This window comes from Neltuma alba, unplaced genomic scaffold (assembly GCF_004799145.2).
Source record: "Neltuma alba isolate B1F8T4 unplaced genomic scaffold, ASM479914v2 tig00012720_pilon, whole genome shotgun sequence".
Taxonomy (NCBI): domain Eukaryota; kingdom Viridiplantae; phylum Streptophyta; class Magnoliopsida; order Fabales; family Fabaceae; genus Neltuma; species Neltuma alba.
In genome coordinates this window covers 46,007-63,450 of record NW_021637145.1, presented here as the reverse complement: position 1 = coordinate 63,450, position 17,444 = coordinate 46,007, and the positions used below count along the sequence as shown (strand labels likewise).

The 17,444-nt window shown below is 36.9% G+C and overlaps 1 protein-coding gene and 1 pseudogene across 1 annotated transcript; one reads left to right on the top strand and one right to left on the bottom strand.

Moving 5' to 3' along the window:
- The first annotated feature begins 7,064 nt into the window (after window positions 1-7,064).
- On the top strand, window positions 7,065-10,137 carry LOC114730231 (cysteine proteinase RD21A-like; annotated as a pseudogene).
- A 1,301-nt stretch (window positions 10,138-11,438) lies between these two features.
- On the bottom strand, window positions 11,439-13,456 carry LOC114730233 (protein RICE SALT SENSITIVE 3). Its single transcript, XM_028917278.1, has 8 exons — window positions 13,256-13,456; window positions 13,066-13,119; window positions 12,811-12,942; window positions 12,550-12,635; window positions 12,476-12,492; window positions 12,376-12,417; window positions 12,202-12,258; window positions 11,439-12,136 (listed from the first exon to the last, which is right to left on the bottom strand). The coding sequence occupies exons 1-8, from the start codon at window positions 13,396-13,398 to the stop codon at window positions 11,660-11,662; spliced, it is 1,008 nt and encodes a 335-aa protein (XP_028773111.1). The 5' UTR covers window positions 13,399-13,456; the 3' UTR covers window positions 11,439-11,659.
- Between the last annotated feature and the right edge of the window lie 3,988 nt (window positions 13,457-17,444).

The window sequence follows — 17,444 nt, the reverse complement described above, 5'->3', positions numbered from 1 at the left end:
AAACAAAGGAAGGCCGCCGGCAATGGCCGGAATCCAACCGCTGGCATCGGAGCTCCAGCGGCTGGCAGCCGGGGTGGCAGAGCTCCGGCGGCCGGATTCCAGCGAGGCAGTGGTGTTGTTTTTAAAAAAAAATTAAAGAGGGGTATTTTGGTAATTTGGTCATGATTTCATAATTGCAAATTGGGACCGAGTCCTTATAAGCAATTTCTTAAATTTAAAGTCCCTGATTGCCATTTTATATATTATGGGGTCTTTATTTGTAATTTTCCCAATAAATAAGGGGAGGGGGAGTGGTTGAGGGAGTGGACAGATAGGAGTGGTTGGGATGGGAACAACATAGAAGCTGATGAAGAATTAATGCAAGTGGGTTGGGGGAGCAACATCAGCTCCCATACTGGTTGGTTGCTGCAAACAACCGAAAATACAGAATATATGAAAGAATCCTGGCAAACAAGTGACAAGGCAATTATCAACCCCATTCGATCCATAATATTTGCTCACCACCACAACATAATCTTGTTTCACGTGGTCTCACGTTCAACTATTCCCTCGTCTCCTTCAATCCCATTTAACTCACTTCACAATCACGATAATGATTCGTCTCTTCATGACCAACCCCCAGCATTATAAAAAAGCCGATCCATATAAATATATCAAGAAGATGTTTGGATAAAAACCAAATCATAATTTTAAAAGTGATTTTACAGTATACAAAGTAAATATGTGAAGGAGTTTATCTCAATTTACAGAAAAATACTTTTTAAAAGTACTTCTCATGCCATCCAAACACTTCTCAAGATTTGACTGGAAGGTCAGACATCACTATATAAATAATTGGTCCTTAGTTTATTATGGGTATTATATTGATATGATATCAAATATTGACATGAGTAATATATAAAGCTGTTATATCACTTTTTATTGTTCTCCTTTTTTTTTAAATGAATGCATTTCGCCTTTTAATTTTTGAAAAACTAATCTTAAACCTTTTTAATGAAGGGAGTGTTTGATTAGGACAAAAAATCTTTTAAAAAGTACTTCCACGTGAATAAACAATTTTTTTTTTGTAATTATTTTTTATATTATAAAATTATTTTTAAAATCATAAATTAGTTTTTCCTCAACACTCTTTTAAAAACTAACAATAATGATGCAGTTGTCAACTTGGCTCACCCTCCTTTCTCCCTGGACTTTTCCTCGATGGGTGAAGGTTGACACACTCACCGAGGCCTCACCCATATCTACCGGTCGTAAACTCCATTTATTTTCAACTGACAAGCGGGCACGGCAGCAACTTGTGTCGCATTTACTTTTAAAAAAAAAAAAATTACTACTTTTTAATTTATTATATTGTCATTCTCAAGACGCTATTTTCTTCTTTTTTTTATTTTGCCAACTCAAGACACTATATTAATTACCGTTATTTTTATAATCAGTCGCTCGTTTTTTACACTTAAGGAATGAAGATTTGAAGTCACTGTTACCAGTATACAACGCAAGCGCTCCCACAGTAACGAAAAAGACTGCACGAGAGTCGAGAAATGTGACTGACGCATCACATGCAAAATTAAAACGAGATGTACTATTTTACGATTTTTTAGCGAAAAATGTACTGTTGTGAATGTTTGTACGTGAAAGCAAGCATAATTTTTTCTTTAAAATAAGCCACAGTTTGTGACCTTGTGTTATCGATTTCATTGACTAACTTTTTATCAGTTATATAATTTTTAGGAAAAATTGTAAAAAAAGACCTTAGAATTGTAAAAACGCAGATAGGGACCCTTGATAACTTCACTTTGGGTTTTGACAACTTTAGGGCATATTATTCTTGTCAAAACCCAAAGTGAAGTTGTCAAGGGTCCCTATCTGCGTTTTTACAATTCCAAGGTCTTTTTTTACAATTTTTCCTAATTTTTAAGTCAACTCATAAAAAACCATTGATCAATCAATGCTGTTCTTTGCCTGTGGCCGAGGTTTAATTTTAATCACAGTATATAATTATGTAAACAAAATATAAGAAGTGTGCAATTTAATTAAATATCACGTTTTGTGATTTATCTGTGCCAACTACCATGTAGACATTTGCCTTCTCAATGAGTCCTGTACTTATTATTTAATAATAGTGGTTGCTCGCGCATTTTTAAAAAAATTCATTTATAAATAAATTATGGATCTGCCCAGCAATAGGAGTATGTACTAGTATTATTAAATGGAATAAAAGTCTAGGTGTGTGTTTGGACCAGATTGGACCAGGTTTGTTATTAACCTGAAATTTGGTCCAGTAAAGATGTCAGGCTAAAAAAGACAGCCTAAGGTCTGGTCTAGTCCAGTCCAATACTAACCCGAAGTCGAGTTAGACTGGACTTGGTCTTTTGGATTGCCTGGATCAGTCCAGAACCAAAATTAATTTTTTTTAAATTTTTTCTTCAATAGGAGGTAAGATTATAACTTATTATATAAAATTTTGCATATATTTTAATCCAAAGTTCATCTAATTTGATCATTCCCTTCCATTTTTCCAATAATGTCATGTTTTATTAATTAATCCTCATTAATATAGATCTTATATTGTAGAAAATATATACACATGCTTATTACTTAGGAAGTTAATTGATAAATCTTGATTATTTAAATAAACAAAAAACTTAAATAAAAAATTAAATCAAATTAAAATTATATAAATAATAATTAAAAAAAAAGGCTAGACTGGATTGGACTGGACCGGACCGGACCAACTGATCTGAGGGGTCAGTTCCTAGTCCAATCTGATCTAGTCTAGTATAATCTCGTTTCGAATCAATTTTTTCTACAGACTGAATCGGATTTGTTCGGTTTTTAGACAGCCCTATGAAAGTACATGAGCTGGCCAAGTGATATACTTTGCGTGCGTCAGCATCAAAGTCCAATTGATGTTTTCCCCGCTCCTCGGAAAACCTGGAGAAGGAGGAACGCGTACGCGTGGGGAACCAGAAACAATCTTGACCGTCCTTGGCGATCGCTTCCCTAATAATGTCACAGTACACATAATTAAATCTGTTATGGCATGTATTGATAATATTAATATTCCTCGCCCTTATTAAACTATGTCCTGATGTCTATGATTCGCACTCATCCTCGGCTTCTTGTGTTAGGTGGCTAGTGGATTATATGTACATTTTAGCAGGATTAAGTGATTAACCTCACGAAACCCATAATGATTATTCTTCTGAATTTATTTATAAGGCATTTTTAACATATTTTACACATATTAAGAAAAATTCTAAACTATATTAACTTTCTACTACTCCTCCGGTGTTAATTATAAGAGTCAGTTGACTAATTTGAGGAGATTAAAGAAGTAGAATTAAAATATATTAACTTTTCAATTTTATCTTTATTTAATATATACACATTTTTAAAATTATAATTATCTATGCTATAATAAATTAATGAAAAAATAGTGCAATAAATATCGCAAGCGAGGGTGTTCACATGCATGCTTAAGTCGGCGTTATTGGGAAGCGTGGCTTAGCTTGGCAAGGAATCCATCCTCATTTCTCCACGGACTATAACTCGATTGCTTAATTCGTTAGGATTCTTAATCTCTACGGAATTTGACCCTCCTCCCCAATATCCCTTTTCTCACCCCATGCGCCTATATTAACGCAACCTCCTTTCACACTTTGATCACCTCTAACCCCCATGCAAGGTCAGGACACCTTCGTCCAATTGGCTAGGTTCACGTCCACTTTGCTCGGTTTTCATGCCTTTGAATTAGTCACAGTGATTTTTTTCCATAACACAGGTCTAAAAAGTCAAAAAAGCTAATAATAGGTTTAAATTATAAGTTCTAGTCTCTCAAATTTTTTTATTTAAAATATTAGTTATTATAATTTAATAAAAATTTGAATCATTTTTCTCATTAAGAAACCAAATCTCATGATTTAAAATTTAATAGACTAGAAATAAAATGAGAATTAAAAAATAAAAAATTATATTAAGCCAAGTTAAGAAAGCTCGCTTCATATATAACTGCACAACGGGTAGCCTTTTTTTATTAAAAATCTTAAATTATCACATTTTGGGTGTGCGGGGAGGCAAAGACATTCTCGTTTCTCTCTCTGTGTTAAAAAAAAAAAAAAAAAAGAACGCTCAGAACAGCGTTCGATGGGGGTAGCTGAGACAAGCCTCACATGACTACCAGTTATTCTTATCAAGAAAAGACAATGAATGAAATTCGTAGAGATGCAATGAACCATTAATAATACAATATTCATTTTTGCATTTAACAATGACTTATATTTTTGTGCTCACGTCATATTTATAAAGCCATAAACCAATTACTTATATTTTCCTATTTTTGTATGATATACAGAAGTGTCTAATTTATGGGGCGTTTAAAAAAAAAAAAAACCGAGGTGAACGTGAATCTGTCATGGATTCGTGGTATTATTCAAGCGAGTGAATCTATTTTAAATTATTTTATCTTTTTGAGATAATGGAAGAAGGGCGGGGGCAGCGGTGAGGTTATGATGGCCAAAGGGGACCTATCTTTGATTTCAATGAATTAAAATTGTTTAAAGCTGCAGACTAGTGAAATATTCTCAAACTATGAAATACTTAATAAAAAAACTAATTTTCTTTTGATCAAACTATTTTTTAAAAAATGTTATACAAACTACAAAAATTCCAACCTCAAGTCCATGCGTCCTTGTAAAGCCCAGGCACAAGCAACGCAACAGAAGCATGGCGTGGGTCCGAACCCCACGTTAATAATGGCCGCAGCTCCGAGTCGAATCCGCCGAAAGAGCAAGTGGCCGGTCCCACAACCGCCCATTAAAGGTTATAAAATCCACGTGGCAAACCTTCCCTGGTGATTAACTCTCAATGTGACCGGAACATCGGATGACACGCAACTAGCTGTCGCTAGTAATAATTCAGTTCCTCCTGATGAAATTCCCAGTCTTCTTGATGGAACTGATGAGAGGATGGTCGTTGGGAATTCTTGTTGTTACTGGGAGTAAGAGCCCCAGTCAAATCACAACAAACATTGACTTTGTGGAATTTAATGTCTTTTTTTTTTTGGGGCCAAAGTTGTGGAATTCAATGTCACCCTAACAAAAATTGAGACTTTCAATGGGCCCTGAAAGGTTAGCAACTCCGCTGGGAAGGATGAAATCCAAAAAACTTCATAAATCCAGTTAAATAGTTGTCCTGTTTGTCACGTGCAAGATGCAGCAATTCCAATTCAACCAATAGAGCCATCGATATTCAGTCTGTTCCGTTCAAGGTGAGGTGGGAACCATCTGGAGTAATACTCTCTTTCCGTAATTACAGGGCAAGTCGACATATCTTTTAACCCAAGGTCGTCAATAATAGTCTGAATGCTTATGATAGCCATGTCACTTCTGGGGGTGTCCTGATTGGAGTAGAGTACGAATAGCAAGGTGCTTGACGACAACCCGCAGCTGAATGCAGATCTAAAGAAGGACACGGCAAAGAAACGAAGTGAGACAGGCAGGGTTGATGGCTAGTCAAGGAGACGGGGGATATTAAAGAGCGACGAGCAAACTTAATAGTCGGTGAAGAGGAGGGCACGGCGGATCGCACAAATCACTGTCCGCCTCCTTTTATCTTTTGGTGGAACAATAACCCAGAAGATTTAAAGGATCATCCTTCCATTTTTTACTCCCCAAAGCACTTTATCAAGAACATATTATCAAATATATATTTTTTATTCTAAATAAAAAAATGTTTGCTCTAAAAGTAATTCTATTTTGGTACAAAGGTAGCAGAGGGAAAATTTTTTTAAGAAGTTTGATTTAAAAATTAAAGAAATAAGGTTATAAATTTTATATAAACAGAAGATAATAGGATAAAAAATTAATTAAATTTTTCAATCTCATCTTTTAAATTAAATTTATTGAAAATTTACTCCTCTCCTGCTTCATTTCCCTCACGCCAAATCAAAGAGTAGGAAACCAAACTGACACTTCACTTTCTTTTTCTTCTTTTTTTTGAGTTAACGTAATCTTTAGTTTTTTAAGATTGTCTGTGTTTTAATTTTGATATCTTAAATTTCAAACATAGTTATGAATCAATTTTTCAGCAATTAGTGAGGGATGATTTATAGAATTTTGGGTTTGACGGGAGAGGGGAGGCAAACCCATTATATTGGGCCTTAATATAGAATTGCTTTTCGTGTACCTTTCTTTTCATGTTCGGCCATGGGGACATTATTTTATTGAAGCCTCCTTTTTCATTTATTTAAACTTTCAATATATACTCCTCCGGTCCTTATTATAAAGACCTAATTTAACTTTTTATTTGGTCCTAATTATAAGACCCAATCCATTTTCTCTTTTATATTATGTATTTTTTTTTCAAGATAATCCTTTTAATAATGATAGTTTTAGCCAATATACTTAATTAGCAAGGATATAGGAATAACAACACTTATTTATTACTTCCTTAATCTCCTCAAATAATCATTGGGTCTTATAATTAGGACCGGAGGAGTAATATATTTAAAATAATAACCCATCTCTGGTTTCTTAGCCACTGGCGTTGGGGTGCTTTCGCCTTTTCCTTGCTCTACCTCATGATATAGATTTTTGTTTTCTTTTTTAACGGGAAACGATAATTTCTATAACCAATCATACATTCGCATAATAACCTGACTAATCCGCACTATTATTATCTTTTTTTTTACCCCGTATGCTGGTATTATCTTTTATTTCTCATATCTTAATCTTAATATTGAAGATTAAAGATACAAATGTTTGAAACTCTCATGACAAGGAGTAGTTTAAAGATAAGTCTTAAATAAATTTTAAGAACGAAAACAAATAATATTTCAAAAATTATAAAATAATTAATAATATACTAAATATTAACGTAATATTTCTTTTTCCTATTGAATCAGATCCAGATGTACATCAGATAATTTCAAAATCATCCATACCTATTTTCCAAGGAAATTTTCAACGTAAAAAATAATTATTGGCCACCTATTTTAATATCCAATGGGTCGCTCCCTTTCCCCTTTAAATAGTCCGCCTGCCTTTCCCCTCTTCCACGGCTGCTCTCTGGATCTTCTTCCTCTTTCTCGGAAAATATCACAGCAAAATGGGTTTGTCTAGATCATCGTTGGCCATGATACTGCTGGTGTTCATGGTCTTCTCCGTGTCTTTGGCCTTGGACATGTCCATAATCTCCTACGATCGAACCCACCCCGATAAGTCAACCGGGAGGACGGATGATGAGGTCATGGCAATATACGAGCACTGGCTTGTAGAACATGGCAAGGTCTACAATGCCCTGGGCGAGAAAGAGAAAAGGTTCGAGATTTTCAAGGACAATCTCAGGTTCATCGACGAGCACAACGCTGAGAATCGGACCTACAAAGTCGGGCTGAACCGATTCGCCGATCTTACCAACGAGGAGTACAGGGCCAAGTACCTGGGAACCAAGATCGATCCCAAGAGGAGGATTTCCAAGGCCAGGAGCAACCGTTACGCTCCACATGTCGGCGACGAACTGCCGGAATCTGTTGATTGGCGGAAGGAAGGTGCGGTCGTCCAAGTCAAAGATCAAGGAAGTTGCGGTAAGTCCGTATTTGTTTTGTTTTTACTGAAATTTAACTTTTCCTGATTAAATGTATTCGCTTTTTCTTTCTATTTTTTCGCCTTTTCCTTTAAAATAAACGGGAGATCGCTCCCAAAACTCGAATGCAATCAAAAGTCAACGCTTGCGACGTTAGGATCATTAATTAATCCCAAGATATCTTATTCAGGAACTGTCTGTTTTATCACAAACTGAGATTCCTCCTGGTTGAAGGAAAAAAATCCTTGAAAAAATTAAAAAAAAAACGAGAGAATTCGTTACACGGGCAAAACTGTATGATTTGTGTATACAATTATCTCACCTTGATCTTTCGATGATGAAATATGTCAATTAAGTCTGTCACATGATCACTCTGTTCTATCTCTCAAGTTGATCCTTCAAAATAAAGCTGCTCCAGTTACTCCGACACATATTATAACTCTTCTTCAGCCAAAAAATAGAATCTCATATATTATATCTAGATTTCAGCGCTTTCAATATTTATTGGAGGAACATTTCCTACTTCTCTGATCTTACTTTTCGGCGTTCATGTTGGATATTTACACAACTTTGTTTCCAACGTATACCAGAAATTAAGTAAAGATAATTACATATTAGCCTTGCTACTTTCATGGAAGGAAAAAATCACTTACCTGGCGTGTCAGTCAATAATGTGATTTCTGTTTTCTTCTACTTGTAAGTAGCAATTAATGATTACTACATTTTGATTGCTATTTCGAAATGCGTTGAGTTATCTTTTGTGTTGACATGTTAAAGGGAAAAAAATAGAAAAGCTGCACAGTTATGAAGCTCAAAGAACTGTTACGCACAATGAATTTTATATGCATGGAGGATTGCTAGTAACTCATTGACTTAATTTTGAATGAAGGGAGTTGCTGGGCATTCTCAACCGTAGCTGCAGTGGAAGGAGTAAACAAGTTAGTGACAGGCGATCTAATTTCACTATCTGAGCAAGAACTGGTGGATTGTGATACAAAATATAACGAAGGGTGCAATGGGGGATTAATGGACTATGCCTTTCAGTTCATCATCGACAATGGGGGTATTGACACCGAAGAGGATTATCCTTACCGTGCTGTTGATGGCCAGTGCGACCAATATAGGGTCAGTCTACATTCAGTTATTATTCATGACAGAAAATTGTTACCTCTCCCATACTTAATTTGTTGCTGACATTTCTACAGAAAAATGCAAAAGTCGTGACAATTGATGGCTATGAGGATGTTCCTGCCAATGATGAGAAAGCCTTGAAAAAAGCTGTTGCAAATCAACCAGTGAGCGTTGCAATTGAAGCAGGCGGCAGGGAATTTCAGTTATATGTATCTGTAAGTCCCTCAACTATTTTTTTCCAAGAGCATACTTCATATATAGATGCATGCATTGTCCACTATGGTCACTTTAATTTTGACAAATGATTTGATCTGCCCATCATTTGAGGAATTAGCTACGCACAACATGTGACATCACATTAGTCATGCCGAGGCTATTTTAAAGAAACCTGTACTTAGGGGATTTTTTTGGGACAATTGCTTCTTGCTGTCCAGTCAGAGTCTGCACATTCTTATTAGGGTTTTCTCTATTTGGTCAGGGTGTATTTACGGGAAGATGTGGTACAGAATTAGACCACGGAGTTACCGCTGTTGGATATGGCACAGAAAATGGGGTGGATTACTGGATTGTGAAGAACTCCTGGGGATCGAGCTGGGGAGAGGAAGGGTATATTAGAATGGAGCGTAATGTGGCCACAGCCAATACCGGCAAGTGTGGCATTGTGATGGAGGCCTCCTATCCTACAAAGAAAGGCCTAAATCCCCAAACCCCGGACCATCTCCTCCTTCACCGGTGAAGCCACCCACTGTATGTGATAGTTACTATAACTGTCCTGCCAGCACTACGTGCTGCTGCGTCTATGAGTATGGAAAGTATTGCTTTGCCTGGGGATGCTGTCCTCTTGAGGCTGCCACCTGCTGTGAAGACCACTACAGTTGTTGCCCTCACGACTATCCCGTCTGTAACATTGACGCTGGCACCTGTCTTATGGTAACACACCTAAATTTCTTCCTTCATAATCAATTGTTGGCTACTATTGGATTTTTTTTGTTCATGTTAATGATATCTTAAATGAAACTCTCTGTATTGCAGAGCAAGGACAGCCTGTTTGGAGTAAAGGCAATGAAGCGTACTCCAGCTAAACCCTATTGGGCATATGGAGAGAAGAACAAGAGAATCAGTGCTTGAGCCAATGGATAAATAATGGAAGAGTGGATGACCTAGTCAAAGGAGGATGCAGGAGCCTATTACATATTCTTTTCCTTGGGACTCATCATCGTACTGCCCATTAGACGGTCATCTCTGACATTTAGATGCCAACTGATGAATGCTTTATGAAATTTCAGGATGTATTTTCCTGGTGTAAATAGCCTTCTATTTATGGTTGCATTGCTTTCGAACAAAATATTTACTTCGTGACCTTCGAACTTAAGTAGATTCTGTAATCAGTCACCGGCGGTCAATGAATTTCGTTTCCATGCACATGCTATTTTCTCTTTGCCTATAGTGTCCTTAAGGTTTAACCAATGGAAGCCTCAACCTCATCAGGTTAACTGTGCCGCCAATTTAACAAGTGACTTAATTAGTATGCCTCACTTCACCAAGGTAGTAACTGTTATAGAACATGGAGACATTGACAAATACTATTCAATGTAGGGACATCTTTTGTTTAGTGGCGTGCGTGTGGATAAGTCGGATTTCAGATGCGCAAGCCGATATGCGTGGTGCTTTAGATGAAAAGGCAAGGTGAAGAATTTTACTTATTTCACCTCCCTCCCATTCTCTTTCATTTTCTATCATGCCAGACGCTTAAATGAGGGATCCCGATGCTGAGAAACAAAAGCTCTTCCTATCTTTACTCAACCAAGCAAAACTCATTTCTATTTCCCCTGCGTGAAATGTATGGGTGGGACAACTAATCTTTATTCCTGAAGATAAAACAATACCAAGTCAGAAGTTCAAATAAAATATTACTTCCGGTCCTAATTATAAGAGTCAGTTGACTAATTTGAAGAGATGAAGGAAGTAAGTTGAGTTAGTTATTTGTTCTAAATGGATGTTGTTTTTCCTAAAATATCCTTACTAATCAAGTGTATTGACTAGAACTATCATTGTTAGAAGGGCTACTTTAAAAAAATATATATAAATATGAGAGACAAATTAGATTGGGTCTTATATTTAGGACCAAAATAAAAGTTAAAAGGATCTTATATTAAGGATCGGAGGTAGTATATTGTCAACGTCAAGACAAATTTAAACAAGATGAATGAAAATCACATTGTTCCCTTCAAATGATGTCTTAATGACGTCTTAAATTAAGGAAGTGGGCGCGCAAGAGTACGTATTCCTATGCCTCAGTTGTGTTGGGGGACCAGGGAGGGCTGAACTGCTCAAGTACTAATTGTCGCCCCAAACAACTTGATTCAGACCTCAGTTATATTTGTTTCATTTCGTTTTCTTCGCCCAGCCCACATGATGTATACCCCGCATTTCAGAGTGACAGATATTGGTGTCCAGCCCCACCATGCCAACCAGCTCATGTACGAACAAGATCTTCATTGAGGCAATATCTCTGCTTCGTGATCATAAGAGTCCATGGCAATTAGCTTATTTAAGCATGCCAACGTTATTATTTTTGGATTTTCCCGGTAAAGCTTTCCTAAACATCCATCATTCGGCCCTCCCTCTTTTTTTCCCCAATATATCTGTTTCAAATTATTAGCTTGAATGCCAGCATCAAATATTTTCTCTGCAAAGAATGATAGGCAAAGTTTGTGCACAGATTATATTGCAAAAAGCAACCGATTCGCAATACTAACATCCCGTTCACAGATGGAAACTAACGAGGCATCACTATGATAGAAAGTCTGAAACACACAGACATACCACCTAAACGCAAAAACCAGGTAGTGGGAGAAACATAATCTAACTTCCATTTCGATTAAGAGCCTCTTGATTAGGTCATTTTCGACTCGAATCCCGATCCTGCTGCCACTCTGTCTTGCTACTCTAAGTCAGCATTGAAGGGGCTTTTCTGATGACCTTCATTAGTGTTATAGAATACGCACTCTTCAACCTTCACTCTATGGCTTGTGCTATTAATCCCGGCATCATGAAGAAGTGTAATATAATTATAGGAAGGAAATAGAGAGGGGATCTTAGGCAGCAAGGGCAGGGTAGGAGGAAATGACCAAATAGGCTGCCCTGCTGTTCCATCCTGTGGGGAATTCCAGCCCAAGTTAATAGATTTCCTGGAAGCATTGTTTGGTGTTTCGTCAATCAGCCTTTTCACTCCACTCATTTGATTCATATTGTATACAGAGAGAACCGTTTCATTACTTTCCATCATCTGGATGTTAGGTTTGAGGACGTAAGGATGTTGGATGGGATATGGTCTCTGAATAGCGAAGCCGCCCGGTACGCTCTGAAGGAAGCTGAATTTTCTTTGTATTCTGATCACTAGACTGATATCTTCTGCAACCTGAACAACTCCATGAATCAATGACCCAGTTTTTGAAGGAACTTAGGAAGGAAATAGAGCAATACCTTGTTAAGCGAACCCATCTGAACTATGCCTTCTCTCACTGCAATGACGACGATGGTCTACCAAAAGAAGCAAAAAGTCTCGTTAGCATGCACTAGTAAGACTAAATGAACTAACAATTGTTATTTATTTTTACCCCTTATCGCCGAGGTGTTTCTGTGAATGGTTTTACCCACCTGAATACCGGAATTGAACTGATATTCCCACGCCCGCGGTCGCTGTAAGAGCAAGGAAAATATCAACCTTTCTATATTCAAGAGAAAGAATGAGCTGGACCGAAAAAGAAGAGCTATCTGTAATCATTTCTGTTCAAAGTTAAAATTCCTTACAGCTCAACTGACTCATTCCACGAAGCGATATAGCTAGGTTCAGACTCCTTTCGGTGTCCCTGTACACCCATTTGTGACTATTATCTGCAGCTACTTTCCCCAGTAATCTGCAGATATATTACAGACATCAAATGATCGAGTGAAGTCCCCCGTTCTTTTTTTTTTTTTTTTTTTACGTGAATATTGGTCATACTACTCCTCAAAACATAGGTAGACAAGCTAGATTAATTATGACAAGAAAATGTGATAGAAGAGCAAAGCCATATATTTAACCCTCATTACCCTTCCCCATAACTGTAGACCTCATGTGACATTTTGAAGAACACGTCAGCTCCAAACTTCCCGTTAAGGAGTCCACTCCCTGCCCTTGTGCATTCGTTAAAATCACAGAATCCATCTTCCCAAACCAGGATCCTACAGTGAACACCACCTAATAATTTAAAAACCATCATAACTTTTTGTGCCTGGTTGGATATGGTTTGCCTGTCAAAAGAAGTGAAACTAGTCCTGTAATTGTCATAATTACTTGACTATTACCAGTTTCTTTTATTTCCTTTGGAACGATCAAGATCAGTCCCTCCAAATTCCCACCTGCAACAGAGTAAACGGGTTTACAAACATCAAAACACACTACAATTTTTCATGAACTGAAGCATTCTTCTTCTACGCAGACTGAGAACTCTTTTTGGGGTATCAATGTGTTTTTAATTCTGAATTAGTTTCTTACCTTGGGGGAGGATAGTTTCGCGGCAGTATCCTCCAAAATACAGCATATACCCACTTAGAAGAAGTGGAAGAGTCTGAAGGTGAACATAAGCTTCTCAGAGTATGCTGCAAGAGGCAATTAAGCAAGGGCAGTCCAGTTTCCATTTTCCCCAGGCAAGCACACCCAAGAGTTACTGATGAAAATGGGAGAGGAAAAGCTTGATTAAAGGGCAAAATGTTTTCCAGGTGAGGGTACCCACTTGAAAGGCACCAAGTTAGGCGATCATGCTCCCATATTTAGAATTGTACAAGACAGTATGATATGAGTAGTTTTAAGTGGGGCCTCCATATTCACATATATTCGCATCTCAAAAATGGCCGATATGATTATGTCTTCTCTCCTTTTGTTTCCTATTATTTAGTCCCTAATAGTGGGAGTTGATTCTGCTGAAGCCATCCAAAAAAAGAAGGGGGGGGGGGGGAGGACTGCGGCAGGCTTGTTTGATATGATAATCGCCCTCAGTCTACCTAATAGAGCAAAGTCAAAACACCATAAAGGGAACATCTAGTTAATGTGTAATTAGGAGATCGGATTATATATCTGTCTCTAGTTGAAGTGGTCCTGTTGAAGAACCATCGACTTCATGACCAGTATTTGCTTTCTGCGGGGACCCCCATCCTACAGAACACACCCAACGTTTCTGTTCTTAATATTCAACATTATCACAAGTTAAGCTTTATAGTTGGACAAGACACTGGTGTATCGCAATCCCAGACAATTTCTATTGAATCAAACATCACTCGTCAACAGGTAGAAAAGAAAAAGGAAACATCAGTCATGAACCAAAGTATCACCTTACAAATGATCATTGGCTGAGTTATTTGCAACCTTTAGCTATCATTGTTGGTTTGCTGGGGACACGCCGGCTTGTCTAATGACAATGTTGGTGTTAGAGATTTGATTAGAAAACCATGATAAAAGGCAAGAGACCAAAACACAGTAGAGCTGGATGGAGTAGGACTTTCATAAGCAGTGGCCATTAAAGTAATGCGCACCATCTGTATCTCATTCACATCACAGGTACAGAACAATAAAAGCGTGAAAAACAAACAGTAATGGAGGAAGATGGCCGTGTCAATTCTAGACACGGACTTCAACTTTGTAGGTCTCACAATTTATTACAAATTTGATGGATCAGGAAAAACAATTCAACGATAAAGCATCAAGATACAAAGGCTGCTTTCAAAGGAACAAATATATTTGTCATTGCTTTGCTAACTAAGTTTGAAGCAAGTAAAATAGATAAAATGCAGGGAGGGAAAGGTGGACGTACTCAAGTTGAGAAAGGAAGAGTGGTCCAGGCTAAGCGTTGAAATTAGAAGAGGGGGTGGGGGGCGATGCATATGAAGATGCACCCTATGGGTTGGGCAACTAAATGGATTGACAGCTACGTTATGTGGGGCGCGAAAGCCCACCACTACTGCATTGGGAAGTTATTCAATTTCTCACCCCATTCCTTTCTTATCTCTATTCTCACGTTGCTTTCCAACATGAACTCCCTATTGGTGGAGACTCTTGTCTGATAGGCTTCATTATTTCTAAACTTATCAGATCCGCTCTTCCTTTGAGAGCTCCAGAAAGCTAAGGTTTGGCCATTGCGATGCCAATGTGAGCTTTGACAGCTTTTTTCTCATTAGTAATCATGACATATAACGCATTTTTAATTTGGGTCAATGCCAATGTGATTATATACTTAATGTTCCTACCCACTGTTAATCTATCCCGCACTCTGGTAACAACCGTAAATGCTCCTTCATTCTCTCTTTCTGTTAACCGTTGCTCTGAATCCTGTTTATTTTCGTACCAACATTATCATAACGGCTTCATCGTTATGGCCAACACAGATGAGAATATAAACTGGCTCTTCAACTCAAAAACAGCATCCTAGTCCCGTGATTTTTCAAATTGCTAATGAAATAAATAAACGAGAGACTCAAGTGATAAAAACGTAAGCTCGACTTAAGGCGATGCTCTGTAGGACTAAGTGGTCTTATTCTATTTACTGTGGATCATCATGCAAATGCATATATGATCTGATACGAGTAGGCCAACCATCCAATATGGTGGGGTAACTGATTTTCCAATGCTCAGTGGATAAGACTCTGGGCAAAGGCTTGAGGTCCATTCCTTTTAAACAGAAGATTAAATCCAGCGGTATGCTTCCTTAGCTGCTAGCTTGATTGGTTTTGTACTTGATATTAAATGATCAGGACAGAGTGGGTTGTGTAATATTCTGACTTCTGAGGACTGAGATGAGTTTGCCATTTGCTGCCAACTAGCCACCGTCAACTACCATCTCCAGCCACTACCGGCTACCACTGACCATCATCGGACATCATCACTGGTTGCCGCCTTGGTCGCCGCCACTAACCAATATTGACTGCTACCATTGGCTTTTGTCGGCCATCTTGGTTAACAGCCATAGTCATTGGTCAGCTATGATTGACCACCTCCATTAGCCATTTTTATTCGCAGCCACCGCTGCCCACTTCTTTTACCCAACTCTAAAACTGCTTTTAAAGTAACATAAACAGATTTTTTTTTTTTGGGGTATCATTTTAAAAAAAACAGCTTGACAAAAGTGGTTTACAAAATAGGTTTAAACAAAATCAAACAAGCCTTAGAATTCTTATTCTGCTTTCATAAAATAAGCTAGCACCGTTCATAAAGATCGACAAGTAAGTTGGATGATGTGTTAAAAACTTGCAATGGCATATCAAGAGTTCAACCGAGGGAGAAAATCTCCTGGTTGATCTTAAGCTCCTGGGGCATTTTAGTTGTGCGCTTTAACGGCCCATCTCTCATCCTAGCCCTTCGGGTATGAACTCATATATGGGCCTAATTTGGGCTTTGGTAGTGCCCTGCCTGTCTATGTTCTCGTTATCGTTGCTTGATGTTTATTTGTTTGTGAATCTTTGAGATCGTCGATCGCCGGCGTGGAAGAAGGGCGAAGATGAAATGATCGAAGCAGTGCTGCTGGTTTTTCCTCCGAGGCAGGGAATTTCAATATTTTTACTTTTTTATTTTTCTCGACATTCTTAGACTCACCATCATTACAAATTTCGTTTTTCAAATGAAAGTATTTTTATAACTCTTTTTTCTGATTAAAAATATAGGCAGTACTTTTATTTACCTTTGTTCCCTACTCTTCTTGTTCTGTAAAAAAATTTATAAGAATTTTTGTCATTCATCTAACCATAAGTATTTTTTTAAAAAAATAATTAACAGTACTCTCTAACAAGAACCAGAGCATTAAATTTGATGTGAGAGTTCATTACGAGGCTTGTCTGGCCTACAGGATAAAATTAAAATGTACGACTTCCAGGCCCTAAACAATTTACGTAAATTATTTCTTATAAATAAGTCTGAGTTGGTATTGCATTTTTTCCCGATAAATTTGAGTAGTTAATCAATTTTAACGCTCTTGATTGGTTAAACAATATTATATGTTGGATCAGAGGTTGTACATGCAATTATACCCAGTAAGAGTCAGGATTCTACTGGCTTCGAGAATAACTTATCATTAATTAATAGGAATAATTAATCTCTGAGTCTTTATAGTTTTATTTGATTTTTAATTAAATCTTTATAAATTTTTTTAATCAAATCTTTTTACTTTCACGTATTTTTAATTAAGTTCCTCTATTTTTTTTAATCATGTCCTTATAGTTTTACTTATTTTTTAATTAGGGGTGTTTAATTTATCCTATCCCGGTCCTGGTGAGTTTGGGAAGGGATGGGACAAAAAAAAATTTCGAGACAGGACAAAAATAGAACAGGACGACATAGTAACTGGGACGGGACGACGGTTTTTTTTTTTCTTTTAAAAATTATTTATAAATAATAATTATTAAATTATTTAATTTACTTATTAATAATAACTTATTTTTATGGTGATTTGTAGCTCTTAAACTGTAGTATTATATCAACAGAATCTCTTTCATTAATAAAATAATTCATAAAGTCATTATATAGTGTTTTTTTAGGGTTTTTTTTTACAGTATTAATTTTACACTTTTTTATGCTATATAACTGAGTTTTCTACATAATATTTTTTTTACAATGTTTTTATTTTTAGAAGCCCAATAAAAAATAAGTATTATAATAAAAAAATTCATATAAAAAATTATAATATTTTTTTTTAAAAAAA